The 22,036-nt window shown below is 32.2% G+C and overlaps 1 protein-coding gene and 1 long non-coding RNA gene across 2 annotated transcripts in view; one reads left to right on the plus strand and one right to left on the minus strand.

The window, feature by feature from the left end:
• The window catches only part of LOC126825269 (serine/threonine-protein kinase 38-like), a 68,310-nt gene extending 52,408 nt beyond the window's left edge, over positions 1–15,902 (plus strand). The window contains exons 7-14 of the mRNA XM_050554856.2: positions 1,218–1,372; positions 1,818–1,923; positions 2,348–2,409; positions 3,762–3,879; positions 4,508–4,631; positions 5,333–5,428; positions 6,518–6,606; positions 7,326–15,902. Coding sequence (XP_050410813.1) covers positions 1,218–1,372; positions 1,818–1,923; positions 2,348–2,409; positions 3,762–3,879; positions 4,508–4,631; positions 5,333–5,428; positions 6,518–6,606; positions 7,326–7,453 — 878 coding nt within the window. The 3' untranslated portion in view covers positions 7,454–15,902. The remainder of the gene's footprint in view (positions 1–1,217; positions 1,373–1,817; positions 1,924–2,347; positions 2,410–3,761; positions 3,880–4,507; positions 4,632–5,332; positions 5,429–6,517; positions 6,607–7,325) is intronic.
• A 2,236-nt stretch (positions 15,903–18,138) lies between these two features.
• On the minus strand, positions 18,139–21,656 carry LOC126825290 (uncharacterized). The gene is made up of 2 exons (XR_007681867.2): positions 20,979–21,656; positions 18,139–20,871 (listed from the first exon to the last, which is right to left on the minus strand). It is a non-coding gene; the product is annotated as an uncharacterized LOC126825290 (long non-coding RNA).
• Positions 21,657–22,036: the final 380 nt, after the last annotated feature.

Raw genomic sequence — 22,036 nt, forward strand, 5'->3', positions numbered from 1 at the left:
AAATTAGTATACTGTTTTGTAATTCATTTCTACTCCGTTTTACATCTGTCATACACAGAAGTATAATTAGTGTTTTCGACTAAATTCATCGATTTTTGACTTAAAATGTCTGTCAACTAGCTTAGTGTCTGTTCTCAAGCAGAGCTAACTGTAGACAGACAGCTTAAGTTTAGTATGGCACAGATATGGCTATCAATCAATCAGTGTTTTATTGATATTTATATATATGTTTGACACAAAGTTCAAAATGTCCACCATTATTTCCAGGCCTTGAATCAAGAGCAGTTTCATTTATAAACATTTTGGTCTGTTTCATTTCCAAACATACTGGGCTGTTTCATTTCCAAACATTTTGGTGTTTCTTTTTCATATAAAAAATACGCTTGAACTCATTAATTCTCGCAGTAAACTGTTTTTCGTGAGAATCTATTAAGTAAGAGTAAATACCTTATCAAAGAGTTAGACAGCTAAGCATCAATGCTAGGAGAAGTGAAGAGGATTGTGATTATTAGATTGTCAACCAGAGTTATTGATGAGACAGTTGATAAATACTAGAACATGGTTTTATTTGTATCGTGTAGAATAATCATCTACAAAACCTTGTTTTAATCAACTGAGCTTTCATCATTACTCAAGTATAGCTTTTTATTCACGAATCAAAACTTGAAATTAACAGAGGAGTTCTGACTCGCCAGAAAAATATCCTAAATGTACTTAACAATTGGGAATACAGACTTTTAGGTAGATTTTGCCTTGAAATTTGTCATTTTGAGATTTCTAGCTTTACAGGTCCCACATATCCTAAACAAATGGGAATTCAAACTTTCAGGTAAACTGTGCCTTGAAATGTGCCAGTTTGAGATTTCTAGCTTTACAGATCCCACATATCCTAAACAAATGGGATTTCAGACTTTGACTACTTTGAGGTAGATTGTGCCTTGAAATTTTTCATTTGGAGATTTCTAGCTTTACAGATTCCACATATAACTGCCCTGATTTCCAATGATCTTATTAATTTATGGCACATAAAAAAGAAAACACCTCGTTTCCCTTTGTAGAACCTTGTGAATGCTCAAACAACAAAAGTTATCATCCAATATGTATTAAATTTATATCCATGTCCTAAAAAGGATAAATATGCGACTGGGTGGACAATTTAGCTGCTGTGGGTGTATGATTCATTGCCTGGCAACCCATCTTTAATATGTGTATTATAGGTGATATGATGACTTTGCTAATGAAGAAAGACACATTAACAGAGGAACAAACTCAATTCTACATCTCGGAGACAGCACTAGCCATAGAATCTATACATAAACTCAACTTTATTCATCGTGATATTAAACCAGATAACCTTTTATTAGACTCTAGAGTAAGTAAAACCAGAGTTATTCAACTGGATAACCTTTCTATGGGACTTAAGAGTTATTCAACTGGATAACCTTTCTATGGGACTCCGGAAGTAGTAAACTGGATAACCTTTCTAGGGGACATCAGTGTTAGTAAACCTGACAATCTATTTAGGAGCCTCCAGATCTTAGTATACTCTAGAGTTAGTAAACCTGGTACTATTTTTAAGCAGGATACCTTTTCAGCAACAACCTCCAAATGTGGTTTGAAATGAGTCTTCATCTACACACCCTAATATAAATTATGTCCTCGGAGTGAAACTGACAATCCATTTTCTAGTTATTTTGTATTTTCTGTTTATATTAATTTAAAAGTGTGTGATGAATAGTATAATTTTGGTGTTGTAAATACTGTAAATTTAAAAGCAAATTTACATGTCTAATAATGGCTGTATATTTTATTTTCAGGGACATATCAAATTGTCAGATTTTGGATTATGTACAGGAATGAAAAAATCCCACAGAACAGAATTTTATAAAGATTTATCTCAGGCCAAACCCGGTGACTTCTCCTGTAAGTTCCACATTATAATAAACTAATATTAATTTAGTCATTTTCTAAAGATAGGGTGCCACGGTGGCTAAGTGAGTAAGACGCTGGCTCACAAGCCAGGAGGTCTCGGATTCACTCCCGATGTTTGCCGAGAAAGTTCATTGGGATTTTCCAGAGTGATTGGCTGAATGGTAAACTCATGCTCCTTGGATCATAAGGTCTGTCACCGAGTCAAGCAGCGTGGTTTCGATTCCCCACTTGTACCCAACCTTGTGGGTTTTCTCCAGGTCTTCCGGCTTCCTCCCACTGCTAAAGCAAGCGAATTATTGAAATGAAATTGAACCATATGTTAGTCCTGAAATGACCTAGTTTGTGTCGAGTGGATATTAAACCCCATTTCTCTCTCCCTCTCTCTCTATTCATCTTGATGATTATTATTTTACAGCCGGTAATCCCATGGATTCTAAACGAAAAGCAGAAAGTTGGAAACGTAATAGACGAGCATTGGTATGTTAATTTTCCTGTCCTGTCACTGTAAAATATAATCGCTACATTGTTTCTATAGTAGTAAACTTACGAAGTAGAAGGCATTTCATCAATTATTTAGTCTTAACATATTGAAACCTATATAGATTTCACAGTGTATTGTTCACCTTGCCACCATTCAACATACCTCCAAGTGATCATACCTTCTTCATCCATCACATCTATAATCCAGAATATTGGTGGTTGAGTACTTGTCTGCGATATCAATTATTTAGTCTTGACATATTGAAACCTATAGATTTCACAGTGTATTGTTCTTGTTCACCTTGCCACCATACCTACAAGTGATCGCGCCTTCTTCATCCATCACATCTATATAATCTAGAATATTGGTGGTTGAGTAGTTCGACCTTGGTCTCTTTGAGTAGAATGTCCAGGATTCAAATTCACACGTTCTCACATGCTATGAGTGGTGTCTGAGTGGAAACTTTGCCTAGTCATTAGGATGGGACAAAAAACTATGGTCCATCTGTGTACGCATATGTGGGAGAGGGGTTTTACATAGGCTAAGCCTGTTCACCAATCCCATTCAGACAACCTGGATAGAAATATTGCTTATAAAAAAAAAAGCTTAAAAGACCCCTTGGCAGTTTGAATTCTAAGAAGAGTAGGCATAAATACTGGTGCATATGTTAGTCCCAAAAAGAATGAAGTATAATGTGGACGAGATATCGATGTTAAACCCCATAATATTACAGTAAACTTCGCATAAGAGCTAAATTCAATCTTAGCTCGATTAGAAATAAACTGCAAGAGCCGGATAATAATTGATTCAAAGGCACATTTCAAGCTTTTATTCGTATGTGCGAGTAGATAACTTCCGTTTTGGTGCAAATAGATAACTTCCGTTTTTTCGCCATCCTTGAAAAAGTGTTCTAAATTTTCCCAGAAAATGTGTTGTACAGCAGACAGCGAATTTTGAATTTTCCGTGAAAATTCTATTTTTGCGTCACGTCAAATAGGCTGATTTGAGTCAAAATGATAAAGGAAAGTCTTTTGGGGCTCTGTGCATGGAATAGCTAACCTTGATTTAGACCATCGGGATGAACAGACAGTCAAATTCTGAAAATACTGCCGTTCCGACTTAGGCAAAGGAAAAAGTCGATATTACTATTAGATCAAATGGGCATACATTTTAATCCTAATTGAGCAAAGATCCGACTTAGGAAATCTGACTTAAGCATAGAAATTTGATATGAAAACTGTGCAGTATCAAAGGGTCCAAATGATTTTATCCGGGTTGAGCAAAGATCTGACTTATGCGAGGTTTTCTTTATTGTCAGTCTGAATATATTATAATGTTCTATTATTAGGCATATTCTACAGTTGGTACTCCTGATTATATAGCACCAGAAGTGTTCATGCAGACTGGTTATAACAGCTCCTGTGATTGGTGGTCGCTAGGTGTCATTATGTATGAAATGATGATTGGTTAGTAATTATTTTCAACCTCTATCATGTGTTCTTCAAAAATAATTATATATTTATGAATTTTAAAGTTTGTAAAGAATACTAATAGTATAGTTATGTATATTTGTTGAGTTTCTTCTTTAAAGATGCAGTATGTAAGAGCTAATTCTGTCTATTTCTGGATTTATTTTGGCTTCATATGCTATATAAATTAATAATTAAACATTTCTTCACATGACAAGCCTATAATCAACTCTATAGATCATTGGATGGCCAAGATTTAAATGGATTTGAACGCTCCCAAGATTTTAAATTTAACAATATAATGGATAATAGAGACTTAGTCTTGGTTGCCAAGTACTGTTGCTACTATAATAAACTATCTAATATGCAACTTCAAAACATTCATAACTTTGCCCAGAATAAAGAAATTTTCCATACATTCATTTTTCATTATCTCTTTTAAAACTATTACATTAAGAATGGCCAGCTCTTTATCTAAATCTTACATAATGCCTCTTTAAGGTTACACTCCATTTTGTTCTGAAAACTCCATGATGCTGTTGAAAAATAAATACATTTATGAATTTTAAATTTTGTAAGAATACTGATTATATAGTAATTTATATTTTTAATAATTTTTTTTAAGGTTACCCTCCATTTTGTTCTGAAAATCCTCAGGAAACTTATCGTAAAGTAATCAATTGGCGAGATACTCTGGTCTTTCCACCTGATGTTCCTATATCTAATGAAGCTAAAGAAGTCATACAAAGGTAATTCAAATAAAAAATATTAATTAAATTGAAACCTGTATTTATAACGTTAGGTTTCATTGCCAGACATTACCAAGTTAATATCTCACTGAAGTATCAAAAACTGATTTTCGAGTGTTTTCAAATTCTTGAGGCATCGTCATTAACTCATAGATAGATCTTGTCATGTATTCTTCACCATGATGAGGACCCAACGAACCCAGTTGGTCCGAGGGCATGATAGTATGGATCAGATGAATAGTGAATGTTATATTATTTTGGTCTGTCCAACCTCGTGGTTTCCTCCCACTGCTAAAGACCCCTATGTGCAAGCGAGTTATTGAAATAAGATTAAACCATAGTAGCGAAATGACGTAGTTTGTGTCGAGTGGACGTTAAACCCCATTTCTCTATATATAATATTTCTTATATCATGTATGCCATAATATAAACAATTGTAAAAATATTGGGAGCCATCATTGTTCAAACGTACATGCAAAGTCGTTTAATGTGTTCTAACAGCCATTCTACTTAAAACCACAAGTTCCACAAAACGTGAAAAAATTCACAATGCTCCAAGATAGCCAGTTTTTATATAGTTCAGAATATACGTCACATTTTAAAGGAGCTAAATTTCTAACTCAATATTGTCCATAAAACATGCAACAGTTTAAAAAACACAGATGATTTAACCAGAATGTGTTGTGTATTTTTTTGTATAGGTTTTGCTGTGATGGTGAAAATAGATTAGGTGCTGGAGGTTTAGTTGAGATAAAATCTCATCCATTCTTTCAACCAGTTGATTGGGATCATATCAGGTAAAGTATTTATATATATATATATACTCATACATGATTAACACTCTAGTTAAATACTTTTAAAAACTCTATTTATATCTACATACCCATTCATGATTAACACTCTAGTTAAATACTATTAAAAACTCTATTTCTATCTACATACCCATTCATGATTAACACTCTAGTTAAATACTATTAAAAACTCTATTTCTATCTACATACCCATTCATGATTAACACTCTAGTTAAATACTATTAAAAACTCTATTTCTATCTACATACCCATTCATGATTAACACTCTAGTTAAATACTATTAAAAATGCTATTTATATCTACATACTAATACATGATTAACACTTGAGTTAGATACTATTAAAACTATTTTTCTATCTACATACTAATACAAGATTAACACACTAGTTAAATACTATTAAAAACTCTAGTTAGATACTATTAAAAATGCTATTTATATCTACATACTAATACAAGATTAACACTTGAGTTAAATACTATTAAAACTCTATTTCTATCTACATACTAATACAAGATTAACACTCTAGTTAAATACTATTAAAAACACTATTTCTATACATATTTATAAAATACTATATTTTAACGTAATTACGTAATACAAGTATTTATAAAATACTTTATTTTGATGTAATTAAATGATAGAATTAAATTGTATAAAAGAGAATTAAATTGTATAAAAGAGATTGTTTGATTATTTTAATGTATTAAATGATAGAATTAAATTGTATAAAAGAGATTGTTTGATTATTTTAATGTAATTAAATGATAGAATTAAATTGTATAAAAGAGAATTGTTTGATTATTTTGATGTATTAAATGATAGAATTAAATTGTATAAAAGAGAATGTTTGATTATTTTAATGTATTAAATGATAGAATTAAATTGTATAAAAGAGAATGTTTGATTATTTTGATGTATTAAATGATAGAATTAAATTGTATAAAAGAGAATGTTTGATTATTTTAATGTATTAAATGATAGAATTAAATTGAATAAAAGAGATTGTTTGATTATTTTAATGTATTAAATGATAGAATTAAATTGTATAAAAGAAAATTGTTTGATTATTTTAGGGAGCGTCCAGCAGCAATACCAGTTGATGTAAAGGGAATAGACGATACGTCAAATTTTGATGATTTTCCAGAAATAGATTTAAAACTAAGTAAGTAAAAAATCTATGTATTTTTGACATATAATTCATGAATTAATTTGTGATTTCTTTGGGGAGCCGCGGTGGCTCAGTGCGTTAGATGCTGCTTAACTAACCAGGATGTCTCGGGTACGATCCCATTGTTGGACGAGACAGTTCCTCAGGATTTTCCAGCATGGTTTCCCTCCTGTCAGCGGTGCCGGACAGAGGGCCTGATAAGGACAGTGACTAGTTGATCAGATGGCCCTGTCAAGGGTTCTTTCATGTGGACACCAACATTTACATGGGACCCCACTTTTTGCCCATCCAAACAACTAGTTACTATGACTGTTGTTGTTTAATGAAGAGAAGAGCAAATGGTGGCTTTTCGTGTAAGGGGGGTTGGATGGCCAAATGGTTAGCACATGCGCGCTGTATCATAAGGCCTGTCATCGAGTCAACTGGCGGGGCTTCGAATCCCCGGTTGTACGTGACACGTAGTAGGGTTGCCTGTCCAACCTTGTGGGTTTTCTCCGGGTCCTCCATTTTCCTCCCACTGCTAAGGACTCCTACGTGCAAGTGAATTATTGAAATAACATTATTGAAATAACATTAAACCATATGTTAGTCCCGAAATGACCCAGTCTGTGACGAGTGGATATTAAACCCATCTCTCTCTCTCTCTCTCTCTCTCTCTCTCTCTCTCTCTCATTTGTCTAGATGTATAATAACCACTATGTAATTATTTTCAGCCTCTCCACCCAAAGAAGAAGATATACCGGACTCTAAATATAAGGACTGGGTGTTTATAAATTATACATATAAACGGTTTGAGGGTTTGACACAGAGAGGTTCTCGATCACCACTTAACAAGAGCTAGAGATATATAAAAAATATATAACTTATATGTGATATAAAATGTTTTATTGCAAGACCTATATAAAAAAAAAAATTAATTCTTTGTTTAATGCTTATATTTACAGACACTTAAACTTATTGTAGGTTATGTTTTCTGAGAGGAAATAAATGTTTTGTTGCTTAATTGATTAAAGATCAGATCGATAGGAAATGTGCCAAAATTCTTGTATTTGGAAAAGTTGACAGCCATAAAGATATAACTATATTTAAATTAAAGGAGCTAGATCTCTATTCTTTGGAACCAAAAATGAACGAAAATTGGTTAAAGAGCATATATTAATGTAATATGAGTGTATATAAATAGTAAGATAATAACATCAGTATTGATTGGTAGGAACCAATAATTCGAGTTTGTAATTGTAAGAAAACAATATCGATTGGATTAAACCAATAATTCGAGTTTGTAATGTTGAAGACTCTGGACAATGAATTAGAGCTTTACACCCTTGAACACAAGGTACAATTGTATGGAAACACAATTTCTGAGTTTATTACCATGTGACGTTTCAACAAGGAAACTCTCGCCTTTATCAAGCAAACGATCTTACGTTAATATGTTCAATTACTAAATACCTATCGAAGAAGTTATATGTAGTTCGGCTGTAATGTTGACTCTTCTAGTGAGGGCCCTCAATAAAAACAGTGCTCTAATGATTTAAAGTGTCTATTAATAAGCTTTTTAGAGATATAGATAAAATGCTTTATTACAATCCAATTAAAATACAGATCTACATTTCGTTTCGTTTCGTTTTTTATTTCGATGGCCTACGCTACATGAAAGTCTGACCGATTGTAGCGATAGGTCATGTCAAAGGTCATGCGTGCGGCTTTTGACCCTATGATGTCAGACATATGATTAACCAATCAGCATTGATGTTATTAGTGGATTACCCACAGTTCCGTGCAAAACATGCCTAAAGCTCGCCATAACAGACTGTTTCATTGGCTAATCCCCCATATCATCCAGAACATGTTAGTGATAACAACACTTCCAGATCCTAGTGTAGGAAAAACAAGTAAAATGAAATTTTGAACTATAAAAACGAAACGAAATAGAGTCTGTGTTTTAATAAGATTGTGCTTTATTAGTGTCTAATATACAATATATATTGTTGAACTTAGGTGTAATTAAATTACAAGAGTTGTTAATTTAGATTTATTTTTTTGCGTTAAACAAAGAATTTATTGTACGGTCTTGGTTATTGTCCCAAATCATATCGAAAGTTTGCTTCTTTATTTTTGTCAGAAGTTAGCTTCAGGATGAAAGGGAATTCTTTCATCTTATTGCAATCTTCAAGTAATATTGTATCCATAATTATTATTCCCATTGTCATTGTTTTTTTTTCTTTTTGTTAATTTTGAGAAAAGATTTTCATCATCTGAGAAAATGTGAAGATCTAATGAAATTAGATTAAATGTTTTGTTGGTTAATTATATATTATTTTTTTTCCGTGTGTAGAAAGATTTAATTTGCACACCTAATATTGTTATTATGGCTTCCACACATTAGAATTAGGCAGTGAAATAGCTGGCAAATTTGTGGAATGCCAATTAGATTCATTTGTATGGATTGTCACATCTACCAAAATGTTAAATATTGTTATAAAAGAATTTGATTTTTTGTTGTGGATGGTTGACCACACAAGTAGATCTAAGTGGTTTTCTTTCTCACAGAAATGTCTTGTATTAATATTTTGTTCAGTTAGAATTTTAAAAATATCCACTCAACATGCAGTTCCAAATTATTTTTCACTATGGTTATTTAATTCTAAACTTGATACTTGATTTGTAAGTCTTTAAAACACTGCACTAAGTAAAATAAATGTAACTCTAAAATTCGCTTTAATTGTCTTAGGAAAGTGATGAGATGTTTTGTATCACATAGTTAATTTTGCAGTGAAGTCTAGGCCCTTAGATCTTGAAACTTTAGCAGATTTACATAGATTTTTTCGAATCTATGAATGAATGTAATTTGAATTATTTCTTAGTAGCATGTAAGTCTTAGACGGTTTCTTGATCTTTGGGCCATAATGAAATATAATAATGGCTTTAACACTACAAGCACCAATAGATCTGAACAAATGATAAAATCTTGAAATGATATTCAAACTCCTGATTTTAAAATTCTTAACTGCATTTACTTTAAAACCCTGCACGGAAATGTTAAAACTAGATTTTCTGCGATTTCACTACTGTGTTAAACCATCCAGCAAGCAAGCTATACTAAAAGCTGGGGCCTGTTTCACGAAATCTTAACTAAAGATAAAATCCAAATTTTAGTAGATACTTCAATTTTGATTGGGTAAGCACTAAAATCAATCTAATATTATCCAATCAAATTACTAAAATTTGGATTTTATCTTAGTTAAAATTTCGTGAAACAGGCCACTGAACTATTAAAATGCATTAAAGGGAGATAATTTTATTTTCTCTGATTTTTGTCCCCAAAATTAGTATTTTCACACAAAAAATAGTTTGTTCCTAGTTAGTCTCAAGTAAACTTGTGTGGCATTAAAAACAAAACAACATGGGGTATTGATATTTAGATATTGGGATATATTAACATCATCAAATATATTCTCATTAAATTCATGACATTTCATAACTAAATAAAAAACATTTATAAAAACAATATTCTATATCACCATATCTCATTATACAACATCTCTCTTTGTATAACAATTTGTTTTATTTGTAAAATCATTTAATATGTATTTATATCATTATATTAATAAACAAAAATTCCCTCTTTGTGTAATGTGGAGTTAGCTCCCTTGGCTGGGTATAATCAACTCTGGTTATTTTTCGATGAAATTGAAGTAAAATTAAACCATGCTTTATTTTTAATAAATAAAAATGTGGATTAACAACATTTTATTTTTAAAAGGATCCATTGAGGCAGAGCTTGCGCTATAAATTATATTTATTCCATGCATATTCTATCATTTGGGGTATACCAGAAACTTCTCTGTCCTCTGTCCGGCCTTAATCTGAACTTCTTCAGGATTGCCATGAGCACAATCTTTTCGGTTTAAATTCAATCACTAAAGAACAATCTGAGTTTAAATCGACATTACACAATGAGGGGAACCCCCATTTTAGGACAGCATGTTTCTGTAGAATTACCTTTATTTATTTTTTGTTTTGTTTTTAGTTTGTGTTGATTTTTTTTTAACCTTATGTCTCCATATTTATTTAATTTTGATGAAAAGAAAATAATAATGATGATAATTTAGGAAACTAGAAGTTATTTGCTATCTTTATTTATTTGTATCTTTAATATTAATATTGACATTCCAAATGGTGGCAGTGCTAGAAATAAATTTTAAAAGAAAAGGAATATGATGTGGACAAATTAATCGAAAGTTTGGTTTTTATTTGGATAATTAATGTATTACCTCATTGAAATAACCCTGTGATCAACCAGACGTTACTTCATCTGTTTCGAGTGATCGAAATATGATTGAAAATCTCGAATAATTTCTATCTCCATTGCATATAAGTAAGGGGTGTTAGAAAAACTTTACAAGACAAACAAAATATCTGAATGTTTATTTATAATAATGATGTTGACTCGTTTCAGAATCAGGGAGTGTATTCACAAAAACTTGAACTAAAATATGTTGAGAATTCAACCCTTTCATTGGTCAAGAGGTAAAATTTGTATTGGGATCTGAACTCTCAACCAATGAAATGCCTGTATCCATAAAATATATTACTTAAGTTTTGTGATTTAGGCCTCACCAATTTGAATTTCTGTTCTTCAGGCAAAAATTAGTTGTCCTTCTCAAAAGTTTTTAGTACAAAATATTTAAGTGTTAAAAGTTTAACAAAACGGGGGGGGGGGGGGATGGCCGAATGGTAAGTATGTTGTATCATAAAGTCTGTCATTGGGTTACCTGCCGTGGTTTCGATTCCACGGTTGTATGTGACAACCTCGTGGGTTTTCCCCCATGTCCTACGGTTTCCTCCCACTGCTAAAAAACCCTACGCGCAAGCGAATTATTGATATAAAATTGAACCATATGTTAGTCTCGAAATAACCTAGTTTATGTCGAGTGGAAGATAAATCCCATTTCTTTCTCTCTCTCTTTGATCTAAACCCTGAAGAACTAAGATTAAATTGGTTTTACCATAGGGCCCTGATTCGTAGAAGATAGAAATTACATACTAAATACTAAAGGGAACATCTTATTAAGGTATTTTGAATGTCACTGAGTGTAAGATTACAGTGAGTTAAACTTGTTAGTAAATATTTTTTAAAAATTGATATTCATCTATTCCCTGGGTTACAAAATTTTTGACAAAATATTACAAAGTCTCACCTGACAACGAAAAAAGAAAATAGTCTGTATTATTCCTAAATAGTTGAATAAATGATTGACATTTAAAATCAATATTTGACAGGTGAGAAAAGATGTCAGCTATGAAGTTAATTTTTGCTATGTCTAAAACAAATTTTAGGTTAGAGATCAGTTTTAGCCATGTCTGTGAAAATTTCAAGACCCATGTTCTAGACTGAATATCAATCGTATGAATACCGTCAGGGAACTTATTCACCAGAACTTAAAATAGTTTTAAGAATGCAGCCAATCTCATTAAAATACAGATCTTTATTTCGTTTTGTTTTTTTTATATTTTCGATGGCCTCCATTACATAATATCAGATCAGTTTGACCCTATAAGGTCAGTCATTTGATTAACCAATCAGCTTCAGTGTTTCAAGTGGGTATTTGGAAATACAACTTTTGCTTTGTATCGCTGCGAATGTCATCCCACAGTTAAGCGTGCCAGTCGATAAGAACTCTACATCTACCAGAACGCAGGTTATTTAATTAACTAATCTTCCTGATCCTAGTGTATTGAAGACAAGTAAAACAAAATTTTGAACTATAAAAAAAATGAAACGAAATAGGGTCTGTGTTTTAGTCAGATTGAGAATGCAGCCTTTTTATTTGCCAAGAGCATAAAATTGTTGTTATGATTTTCGTGCTCAGCGACGAATAAAACATCAGTATTCTTAAATTGTTTTTATAGTTTTCGTGCCACCTGGATAATTATAGATAATTAATTTATGTATGCTGTTGACTTGGCGCTTGGTGTCATGGTTATAACTTGGTTGTGTTTGCATGCCTTAAATATATATATATATATAATATTCTCCATCGGCAGGATAGACGTAAATATTCTATTTTTAGTCAGGTTCGATATTTTTACATGGCTTTAAGTGTAACCCGTATGTAATGTACATTTCAACAAATTGTTTAAAAAGATGTCAATATTTGCATTTTGCCTTATGTACGAAATGTGTAAAATTGCATGTAAATGGAAGCTGATGTGCTATTTTGACGTTGAATATATTTCTATGAAATACCAAGAACTGTAGAAAAAAGTACAAATAACATGATTAATCAGTTATTATAGTTATAATTTGATGAATCAGTTATTACAGTTATAATTTGATGAATCAGTTATTACAGTTATTATTTGAAACAATATTTTATTAATAAACTATAACACATACAAGAACAATTACTAATTCATTTAAGTGGATATAAGACGCTGGCTCGCTAGTCTGGAGATCGCGGGTTCGCTCCCGGTGTTACCCGAGAAAGTTCATCAGGATTTTCTAGCATTGTTTCCCCTTGTCACTGGTGCAGGACAGAGGGCCTGACAAGGATAACTCTCTAGTCATTCAGGATATGAAAAACTGAGGGCCCATGTACACATTGGCGTGCACGTAAAATATTCCTTGGCAGTTGGAATTTGATATAAGAGTAGGCTGTAGTGCCGCTGTCAGGGCAAAATTTCATTAGCCCAGTCTGAGCAGAACAGTAGGACGTTAAAGCCGATTTCATTTCAGTAATTTATTTATGTGATGTTTTGAAGAGTATTGTTTGAAACCATTGAGATAATACTCTTCACAATGTCATCTAAATAACTTAGTAATTGTTCTTCCATAAGTATGTGTTATAATTTCTTGCTCTATTCAGTTACTAACTGCCTCTAAAAGATTTTCTATTATATTATTATTTTACGAATTATGGTTGATTCTTCAATTTTAAGAATTCCCCGATATTTCACAATATACAGACTATTTCTTTTCGAAAATTATTATTAATAAATCTGATCAGAAGAAATAAAACACAGATAGGTGTGAATCCAGTTGGTTGTTTTGACATAAAAAGATTTTATAAAGGTGTCGGCTCATTTCTATGTAGTTGAATCATTTAAACCAAGGTTTCCCAACCTTTTTCGTTCAGTTCACCTCTGGCAACTTTTCTAAAGTAAATTACCTGCACTCTGTTCAGTAATTTGGGATGACACTTCTGCCATAGTAAAACAACTTAAAGATAGAAAGTTTTGAAATATTCATTTTAACATTATTTTAAATTAAAGTAATAACAACACATAACGATGTTATTTCACTTATTCATGAATAAATATTGAGGAATATAAACATCCATAGGTGAATTATAATATTTAAAACCGAAAAATTTACTCCCTGTGAAGGTAAGATTTACCTGAGTTTGGAAATCCTTGTTTTTAAAACTCTTGATAATGTTTAAACAGTTAACATGAGAACTTACCTTAAATGTTTGATTAAATGATAATTGATGTTTAGAATTATGGCCTTTAATGTCATTTTAAAAACCCTGCGTTTGTCTGTAATATCATCTAACTTAAATCATGGGACTGGGCTTAATTTAAATTATTGAAGTGTTCATCATGTGCAACTAATTTTTGTAACATTTTTAATTAGGTATTATTTTCTTGTCCACATTGACATACATACATGTATGTAATATGTATATTAATATTTAACATGTATGTTTTACATTTTGCACTTTTAATGACATCAGTGGTCTAGTACCACAATATATGAGTTATTTCCCTTTTTGCAAGTTCAAGTTGAGTATGAGTTAATCTCATTTTCAGAAAAGGTGAATAGGCTATAGTATTTTTCTAAAGAAAAACAACCAAAGTGACCCGAGATGTGGATTGATGTAGACTAATAGACATTTGGCAATAATGTTGAAAAGAGGTATTCCAAAGTGCACAATAAAAGCCCCATGATCTGTTGACCAGGATGGAACAAATAACCCATGATGTTCACGATTCACAGACTTGAATTTTTTTAGTAAATGTAAAAGGTCTCAAAAAAAAAAAGGTTATTGATCAAATCGTCTCAAATTTGGTGTGCGGGCATTTCTAGTCACTCTTAACAAGTCTCTACAATCATGGGAAGTACTAAGTGTTTGAAAGCGCACTAGCACCATTTATCCCAGTTTCTCAACAAGATAGTCTTAAAATGATCCCACAGAAGGGGAAGTAACTCTGTAAGGACCAAACAGAAGGGGAAATAACTCTGTATTAGAACATCATTTAATATCATCATACTATCCACCACGTGATGAATGTGAGCACATTTTTGTTAAATTTTTAAAATTTTTGTGGGTTGACGTGGACCCTATCTCTAGCAGAGTTTGGTCCATTTTCGTTACATCTATTTCTTTCTTTTCGATGGTATTTTTTAGACCAATATTTCTGTATATTATTGTCAGTTGTCATATTTTAACATCTCTTTGGTGCCTTGTACATTGTATGCTTTAAAATTTACTGTTTTTGAGATGACAGGATATATGGATATGCATAAATTACTTGACACAGCCGAAGAGGCACAATTAGACCACATCAGAGGCGGACTGACCATACGGGCAATGCTCGGTGGGCTGGGTCCACCAGGTAATATATGACCCACTAGATACAAATAGTGCCGAAAAAACAATTAATAAATATTGGGACAGCCTCGTTTTAATCCCTTGTCTTCTATTAGACCACACATTGAATTCTTGGACAGTATTAGACATTTACATTTAGTAAATCCACAATAATCCCCAGTCTGCTGCTGGACTACACATTGAGTTCTTGGACGGTATTAAACATTTACACTTAGTAATTCCACAATAATCCCAGTCTGTTACTGGACTACACATTGAGTTCTTGGACGGTATTAAACATTTATACTTAGTAATTCCACAATAATCCCCAGTCTGTTACTGGACTACACATTGAGTTCTTGGACGGTTTACACTTTTTACACTTTGTAATTCCACAACCTAATTGTTTCAAACAAAACCTGTCATCTTGTAAAAAGAAAGCTAAGTATCCAAAAGGCATCAAAATAAAGGCATGTTGATCAATATATAGTCTCTATCTACCAGTGAAAAATATGGGTCTACTATTTTTTTTCTCTTATTATTAAGGTTTTGATCATGTGATAGTAATATTTAAAGAAAAAAAGATATTGTACCATATAAAGACATTTATAACCCAGTGAGTGATAGCTATTGGATGTATATAATTCTACAAAAACAACATATAACAAATAAAAAGTGTAAATACTTATATTTATTTAGTTTTGTTATTTTTTGCACTGGAGTCATGTTTGGGTACTATCGGCAGTTGGACTTTACAGGTAGATCAAATATATTTGCTACCGACATTTCTGCCACCCAGGTTAAAAGAAAATGAAACATAGTTTTAACTTTATGCACCAAGAGAACCAGTCAAGACAGGCATACAAAAAAAACAGTGTACTGTTACGAGAGAAATTTTTACTCAGACAAATATACATTCCAGTTTAGAATTGCGGTGTAGATCAAAGAAAAAACTGTGTTTTGAAGCCCAATTCTCTTCTTTCAGAATGAAATGAAATAGGGTTTTACATCTCTCTTTTGTGCATTGACTGGGCTAATGAAGACAGAATTAAATCATACAGCAAGGTGATTAGGCTATCAAGACAGGCATACACCAAGCAGTGTACCGTACTGTTATGAGAGAAATTTTGCTCGGACAACAGCATTTACGTCTATTCTTTAAATTAAATTGGAGCTAATTAACTGGTTAGGGTTAGCATTTGGATTAGGTTTTAAAAAAATCTGTGGATCAAATATTATACATTCCAGCTTAGAATTGCAGTATGGGTCGAGAAAAAACTCCGCTTTGAATCCCAAATCTCATCTTTCAGAAATGAAATGGGTTTTACGTCTCTCTTTTGTGAACCGACTGGGCTAATGCAGACAGCCTTAAACCATACAGCAAGCTATGAGGGAGATTTTGCCCCGGACACTTTTGCTACGGCCTACTCTAATATCGAATTCCAACTGTCAAAGGTTCTTTAACGTGCACACCAACATGTACATGGGACCTCAGCTTTTCGCCCCATCCAAACAACTAGGTACTGTTTGTTGTCAGGAATATCCCCTTGTCAGTGGTGCAGGACGGAGGGTCTGGCAAGGAACAGCGGCTAGTTGTATGGATGGGACAAAAAACGGTTCTGTGTAGATGTTAGCATGCACGTAAAAGAAACCTTAATGGTTGGAATTCAAAATAGTGCCGATGTCAGTGCAAAATTACTACAATAGTACACTGAATGGCATAAACCCATCTTCATTACCCCCATTATGCCCCTTATAAATTAAGCCATCTACATGTATATTGTTATTGATAAAAGAAAATCTATGGATAAAACTTCCAGAATCACCCACTAACAATCTCTGAGAGAAATCAAGAAACAACATGGTTGTAAGAGTTATGAGATTCCGAGAATCACATGATCGTTATAATATGCTATAATAAATTGTTGAACATGAGCCTAACAGATCATATTGTTAATTTGAAGATAATCAGTTTCCTTAGCTAGCACTGAACCTGAATGCTGGAATCAAATTATTCTGCTCAGAAAGATTCATTAATCACAGCCAGATCATCATGGCACCATTTCTACTTCTGATTATCATATGACTCAGATTTTATTACCTTCATAAGTGTACAGCTGCCCCACTAACTTTCGGGCAATCTGACATTTCAGACAGAAGGTTAAAGTAGAAAGAAAACTTATTGTTTCATCTAGTTGGCAAAATAAAGTATATGTATTAGAAATCTAATAACACACTAATTTTACTTTTCTTTTAATTGAATACCACAAATTTGTACTGAATTGACTATTGATTAAAGCATTTTGTCTGGAGCCACTCACCTTTGTGCCACATTTTTCTGGCACCAAAATTTTTTCGGGCATTTCAGGTTCTGCCAATCTGATTAAAATACAGATCTATATTTCGTTTCGGGTTTTTTTATACTACATGAAGATCTGACTGGTTGTACTGGAAGGTCGCGTCGGGGGTCGTACGAGCAGTTTTTAACCCTATGACGTCAGACATTGATTAATCAATCAGCGTTGACGTTTCTTGTGGTTTATCGACAGTTCCATAAACTGCAGCACCAAGAACTTACTGTAACAGACCGTTTCATTGGTTAATCCCTCACATTAAGCAGAACGTGGGTTATAACTCTTCCAAATCCTAGTGTTGTGAAATTTTGAACTATAAAAAAAAGAAACGAAATAGGATCTGTGTTTTAATCAGATTGTTGGAGTAGGTGGAGAGGGCAGTGTTGAAAGATTTCAGTATACTGGTAAACAAACTATGAAAACCTATTTTTGTCAGAATTTGTCATTGGTAACAAATTCAGCCCCAAGAAGATTTTTTTTTCCCAAAGTTTCTATCTGCATGGTATGTTATATATCAAACAAAGGATGTAATAATTAATTTATCCCTGATCACAAAAAATCAACATAGAATAGTAATTTGAAGACAACTTTAATTCTTAAATAATCATAATAATTAATTAATTAATATTTACAATTTAATAGATATTTTTTTTCACCTTCCTGGGTGGTGGTGTGTTTCACCAAGTTACAACAAAAATAATTTATACACTTAACAATTAAATATTGTATTCAATAAAAAAAATTATAATAACTCTTGAAATTGGTCATAGATACGGTAATTACAAGAGATTTCTTAAACAACAAACATGTGGCGATAAATGAAGTTTAGAAAAAGGGGTGGGTACAATGAAAAGTTATCACTAAAAGTAAAATGAATATTGATCTGGAAAAAATAATGTGAATTGTCTTTTCAGTGTCTTATATCTTATGATGGTTGTCATGAAAATGACCTTCACCTACAGAATGCATATGGTGCAGAGCAATGATACCCCCATTATAAGTTTTAAAAGAAGTGGTGGGTACAAAATATAAAGTTATGAAAAAAAAGTACAATGAATATTGGTCTGTACAAAATAACATGAATTATCTATTCAATGTCAAAGGTCATACAGAAATTTAGTGTTTCTTATGATTGGTTGGGCAGAATACATCTGATACAGTGTAATGATACCCTGAATAAAACTTTGAGTACAGGGGCAATGATACCCCCATTAACAACTGGAGTGCAGGGGCAATGATTAAATATGCCAACTGTATTATCATTCCGCACGCAGAGATCCATCTATTTTATACGGAGCTAACGGTAGACAGGCAGCTTAAGTTTAGTAATGGTATGCTGCATTATATACCAGTACCCAAAAATCAGTCAGCACAAACCCACAATGAATGATATATTGTCCAGATGAGTATTTGTTGTAGCTGAGCAGAAACAATTTGGACCTGAGTGATCAAGACTAATGAAAATAAAGACTGGATAATAATGTCCAAAAAACAAGTAGTAAATTTAAATGATGAAATCCCATGAAGGAGGATAGTTTTATAATTTAAACATACATTATGTAAGAGCTAAATTTGTCTATTGCAGGTCTTTATTTTGGCTTCAAATGTTACCTAAACTATTATTTAGACATTTATTAATATGACAAGCCACTAACTCTCTAGACCATCGAATGACTGAGATTTAAATGGATTTGAACATGCTGAGATAGAATTTTAATGATAAAATGGATAATCTAGACATAGTCTCTGTTGTCAAGTACCGTTGCTGCGATATTAAACTATCTACGCTACATCTTCAAACAGTCAAAAATTCTCAGAATAAAGTAATTTGAATGAAATTTTCAATATATTCATTTTCCATTATCTATTTTTAAACAATTATAGCAAGAATGACCAGCTTTTTATCTAAATCTTACATAATGCATCTTTAAAAGAACAATAGTTTTAATGTGACTTTGAGAAAGTTGAGCATTGGTTCTATTGCCCATGTATTTAGAAAGTTAACAACACTTCTCAGTGCAAGTGGATGTATAGTAAGAGCTCGGAACATATTATATGAGCGATAATTCTACAAAACATGCACAAAATTTAATATTTGATATTTTTATATATATATATATATATCACTTATTAAGTACACAATAATACATGTAATTAATATCGTTGTACAATAGATACAGGCCATTACAAAAATATGTAATAAAACTTACAAGACATGCCATTAAGTTGGAACTGCAATAGTTGTAGGACTTTTAAAGTTTAAACCACATTTCAGTCAAGCAGTAAGGGATATATTAGTTAGCCATTCTTCAAACCATAAAATATGGGCTACAGCAGTCATAGAACTTTTAACCCCATTTCAATCAAGTGGTAAGGGATGACAACAAACGTTAGCCATTTTTCAAATCATTAATTTGGGGCTGCAGAAATGGAACGGTAAGGATTTGGACACAGCAGGAAACATTTTTTGTAAGCCCCTAGTTTCACGGCCAAGGTCTGCTGTATTGAAATAATTTATTAAAACTGACCAAAAACAGACAGGGTCAGTCTTTGAAGCTGCAAGACACAGCTGGGAACATTTTTGGTAAGCGCCTAGGTTTACAGCCAAGGTGTCTTTAGAGAATTTATTTATTAAAAATGACAACAAACATAGTTTTACTTAAGAAGACTCAAGTAGATTACCCTAGCATGGAGCCCCAAGGGTACAAGGGGCCAAATGACTTATATCCTACCCTAATAATAGAGAATAATTAGAAATAGTTAAATATACTTAATATAATAAAAAAATATTAATAATGAGAACAACCATGATTAAATACTCCCATAAAAAAAAGATTAGAAAATGGGGGGAATTTTTCCAGGATAAATATAAACACCACATTAACAATGAAGATTTGAAAATATAAATACATACATACAAATAAAACATCAAATAATTGCATTGTTTGTGCTTACTAGAATCACTCATCTGTATTTTATCATAACCATTTACACTCACAAAACAGATGGAGTTAGAATTTTTCCTTTTCTCTAAAGAAGCATTCCTTCACTTGGCTTCCATAGTAATGTTTGGAATTTCTAAAACCTAAAGAAGCCTTCCTACACTTGGCTTCCATAATAATGTTTGAAATTTCTAAAACCAAAAGAAGCATTCCTACACTCGGCTTCCATAATAGTGTTTGAAATTTGTAAAACCTAAAGAAGCATTCCTACACTAGACTTCCATAATAATGTTTGAAATTTTTAAAACCTAAAGAAGCATTCCTACACTTGGCTTCAATAGTAATGTTGGAAATTCTTATAACCTAAAGAAGCATTCCTATACTTGGTTCCATAACATGTTTGAAATTCTTAAAACCTAAAGAAGCATTCCTATACTTGGCTTCCATAACATGTTTGAAATTCTTAAAACCTAAAGAAGCATTCCTATACTTGGCTTCCATAACATGTTTGAAATTCTTAAAACCTAAAGAAGCATTCCTACACTTGGCTTCCACAACTCTAATTAGTAATTATTTTATTTTATTTTTTTTAATTATTTTTGTTCAACAAATACACAACTCAATTATTACAATACAATTTTTAGTTCTTTCTTTTCCGTTTTTCCTTATTTTATTAACTTTGTGCAATGAACATATAATTTAATTGTCATAATTTAAATGAGTTTCTGTTTGTCATATCAACTCAGCCCATCAATCATAATTTTAATGATTTTCTAGTTTTCATAGCAACTCGGTACATAACAGATAAGAACATTATAAAGCGCATAGCAGGAATATGAATCATTGTACTTTTAAACAAGGAATTAATGTTTCATGAAATTAATGTGACCTAAAGGTATAAGAGGGTACAGTAATTAAAGGAGCTAAGTCGCTAATATTGAATCAAATGGGTAGCAGCGCATATAATAATGTAATATTATTATTATTACTAATATGAATGTATATAAACTGATTGACATTCAGTCGTTTCTGATTTTACTGTAATTTCTAATCAGTAATGTTCGTCGAAATATGCCAGAAAACTCAATCGAATGGCAATCTCTAGCGTCTGGTAATACCAGTCTACATCGCTAGTATTTATTGCATATGCTCTCGTTCTTCAAGTCCCTTGTTACAAATGGCGCTGAAACGCATTATAGCACACGATTTGTGCACCAATGGTAAAATATTTATTTTGTCTTAAATACTGGATATCAGGAGCCCATCTTTTCCCGGTAAGACCACAGCATCAATGTTGATTTAAATTGACAAATAATTCGTGTTTTTAATGTCGAAGACTTTGAATGATATTGAGTTAGAGACTTAGTTACTTTAATACCATGCTGGGTATATTCATAGCAACTTAAAACCATTATAGGAGTTCCAACAGAACAAGTACCAGCACCAGACAACTTTCAGGCCATTACTTTATTAATGTTATAAATAATTAGTAAATTAATCATGTTTGGAAGTGAGTATCATATCATGC

Source organism: Patella vulgata, chromosome 6 (genome assembly GCF_932274485.2).
Source record: "Patella vulgata chromosome 6, xgPatVulg1.2, whole genome shotgun sequence".
NCBI lineage: Eukaryota > Metazoa > Mollusca > Gastropoda > Patellidae > Patella > Patella vulgata.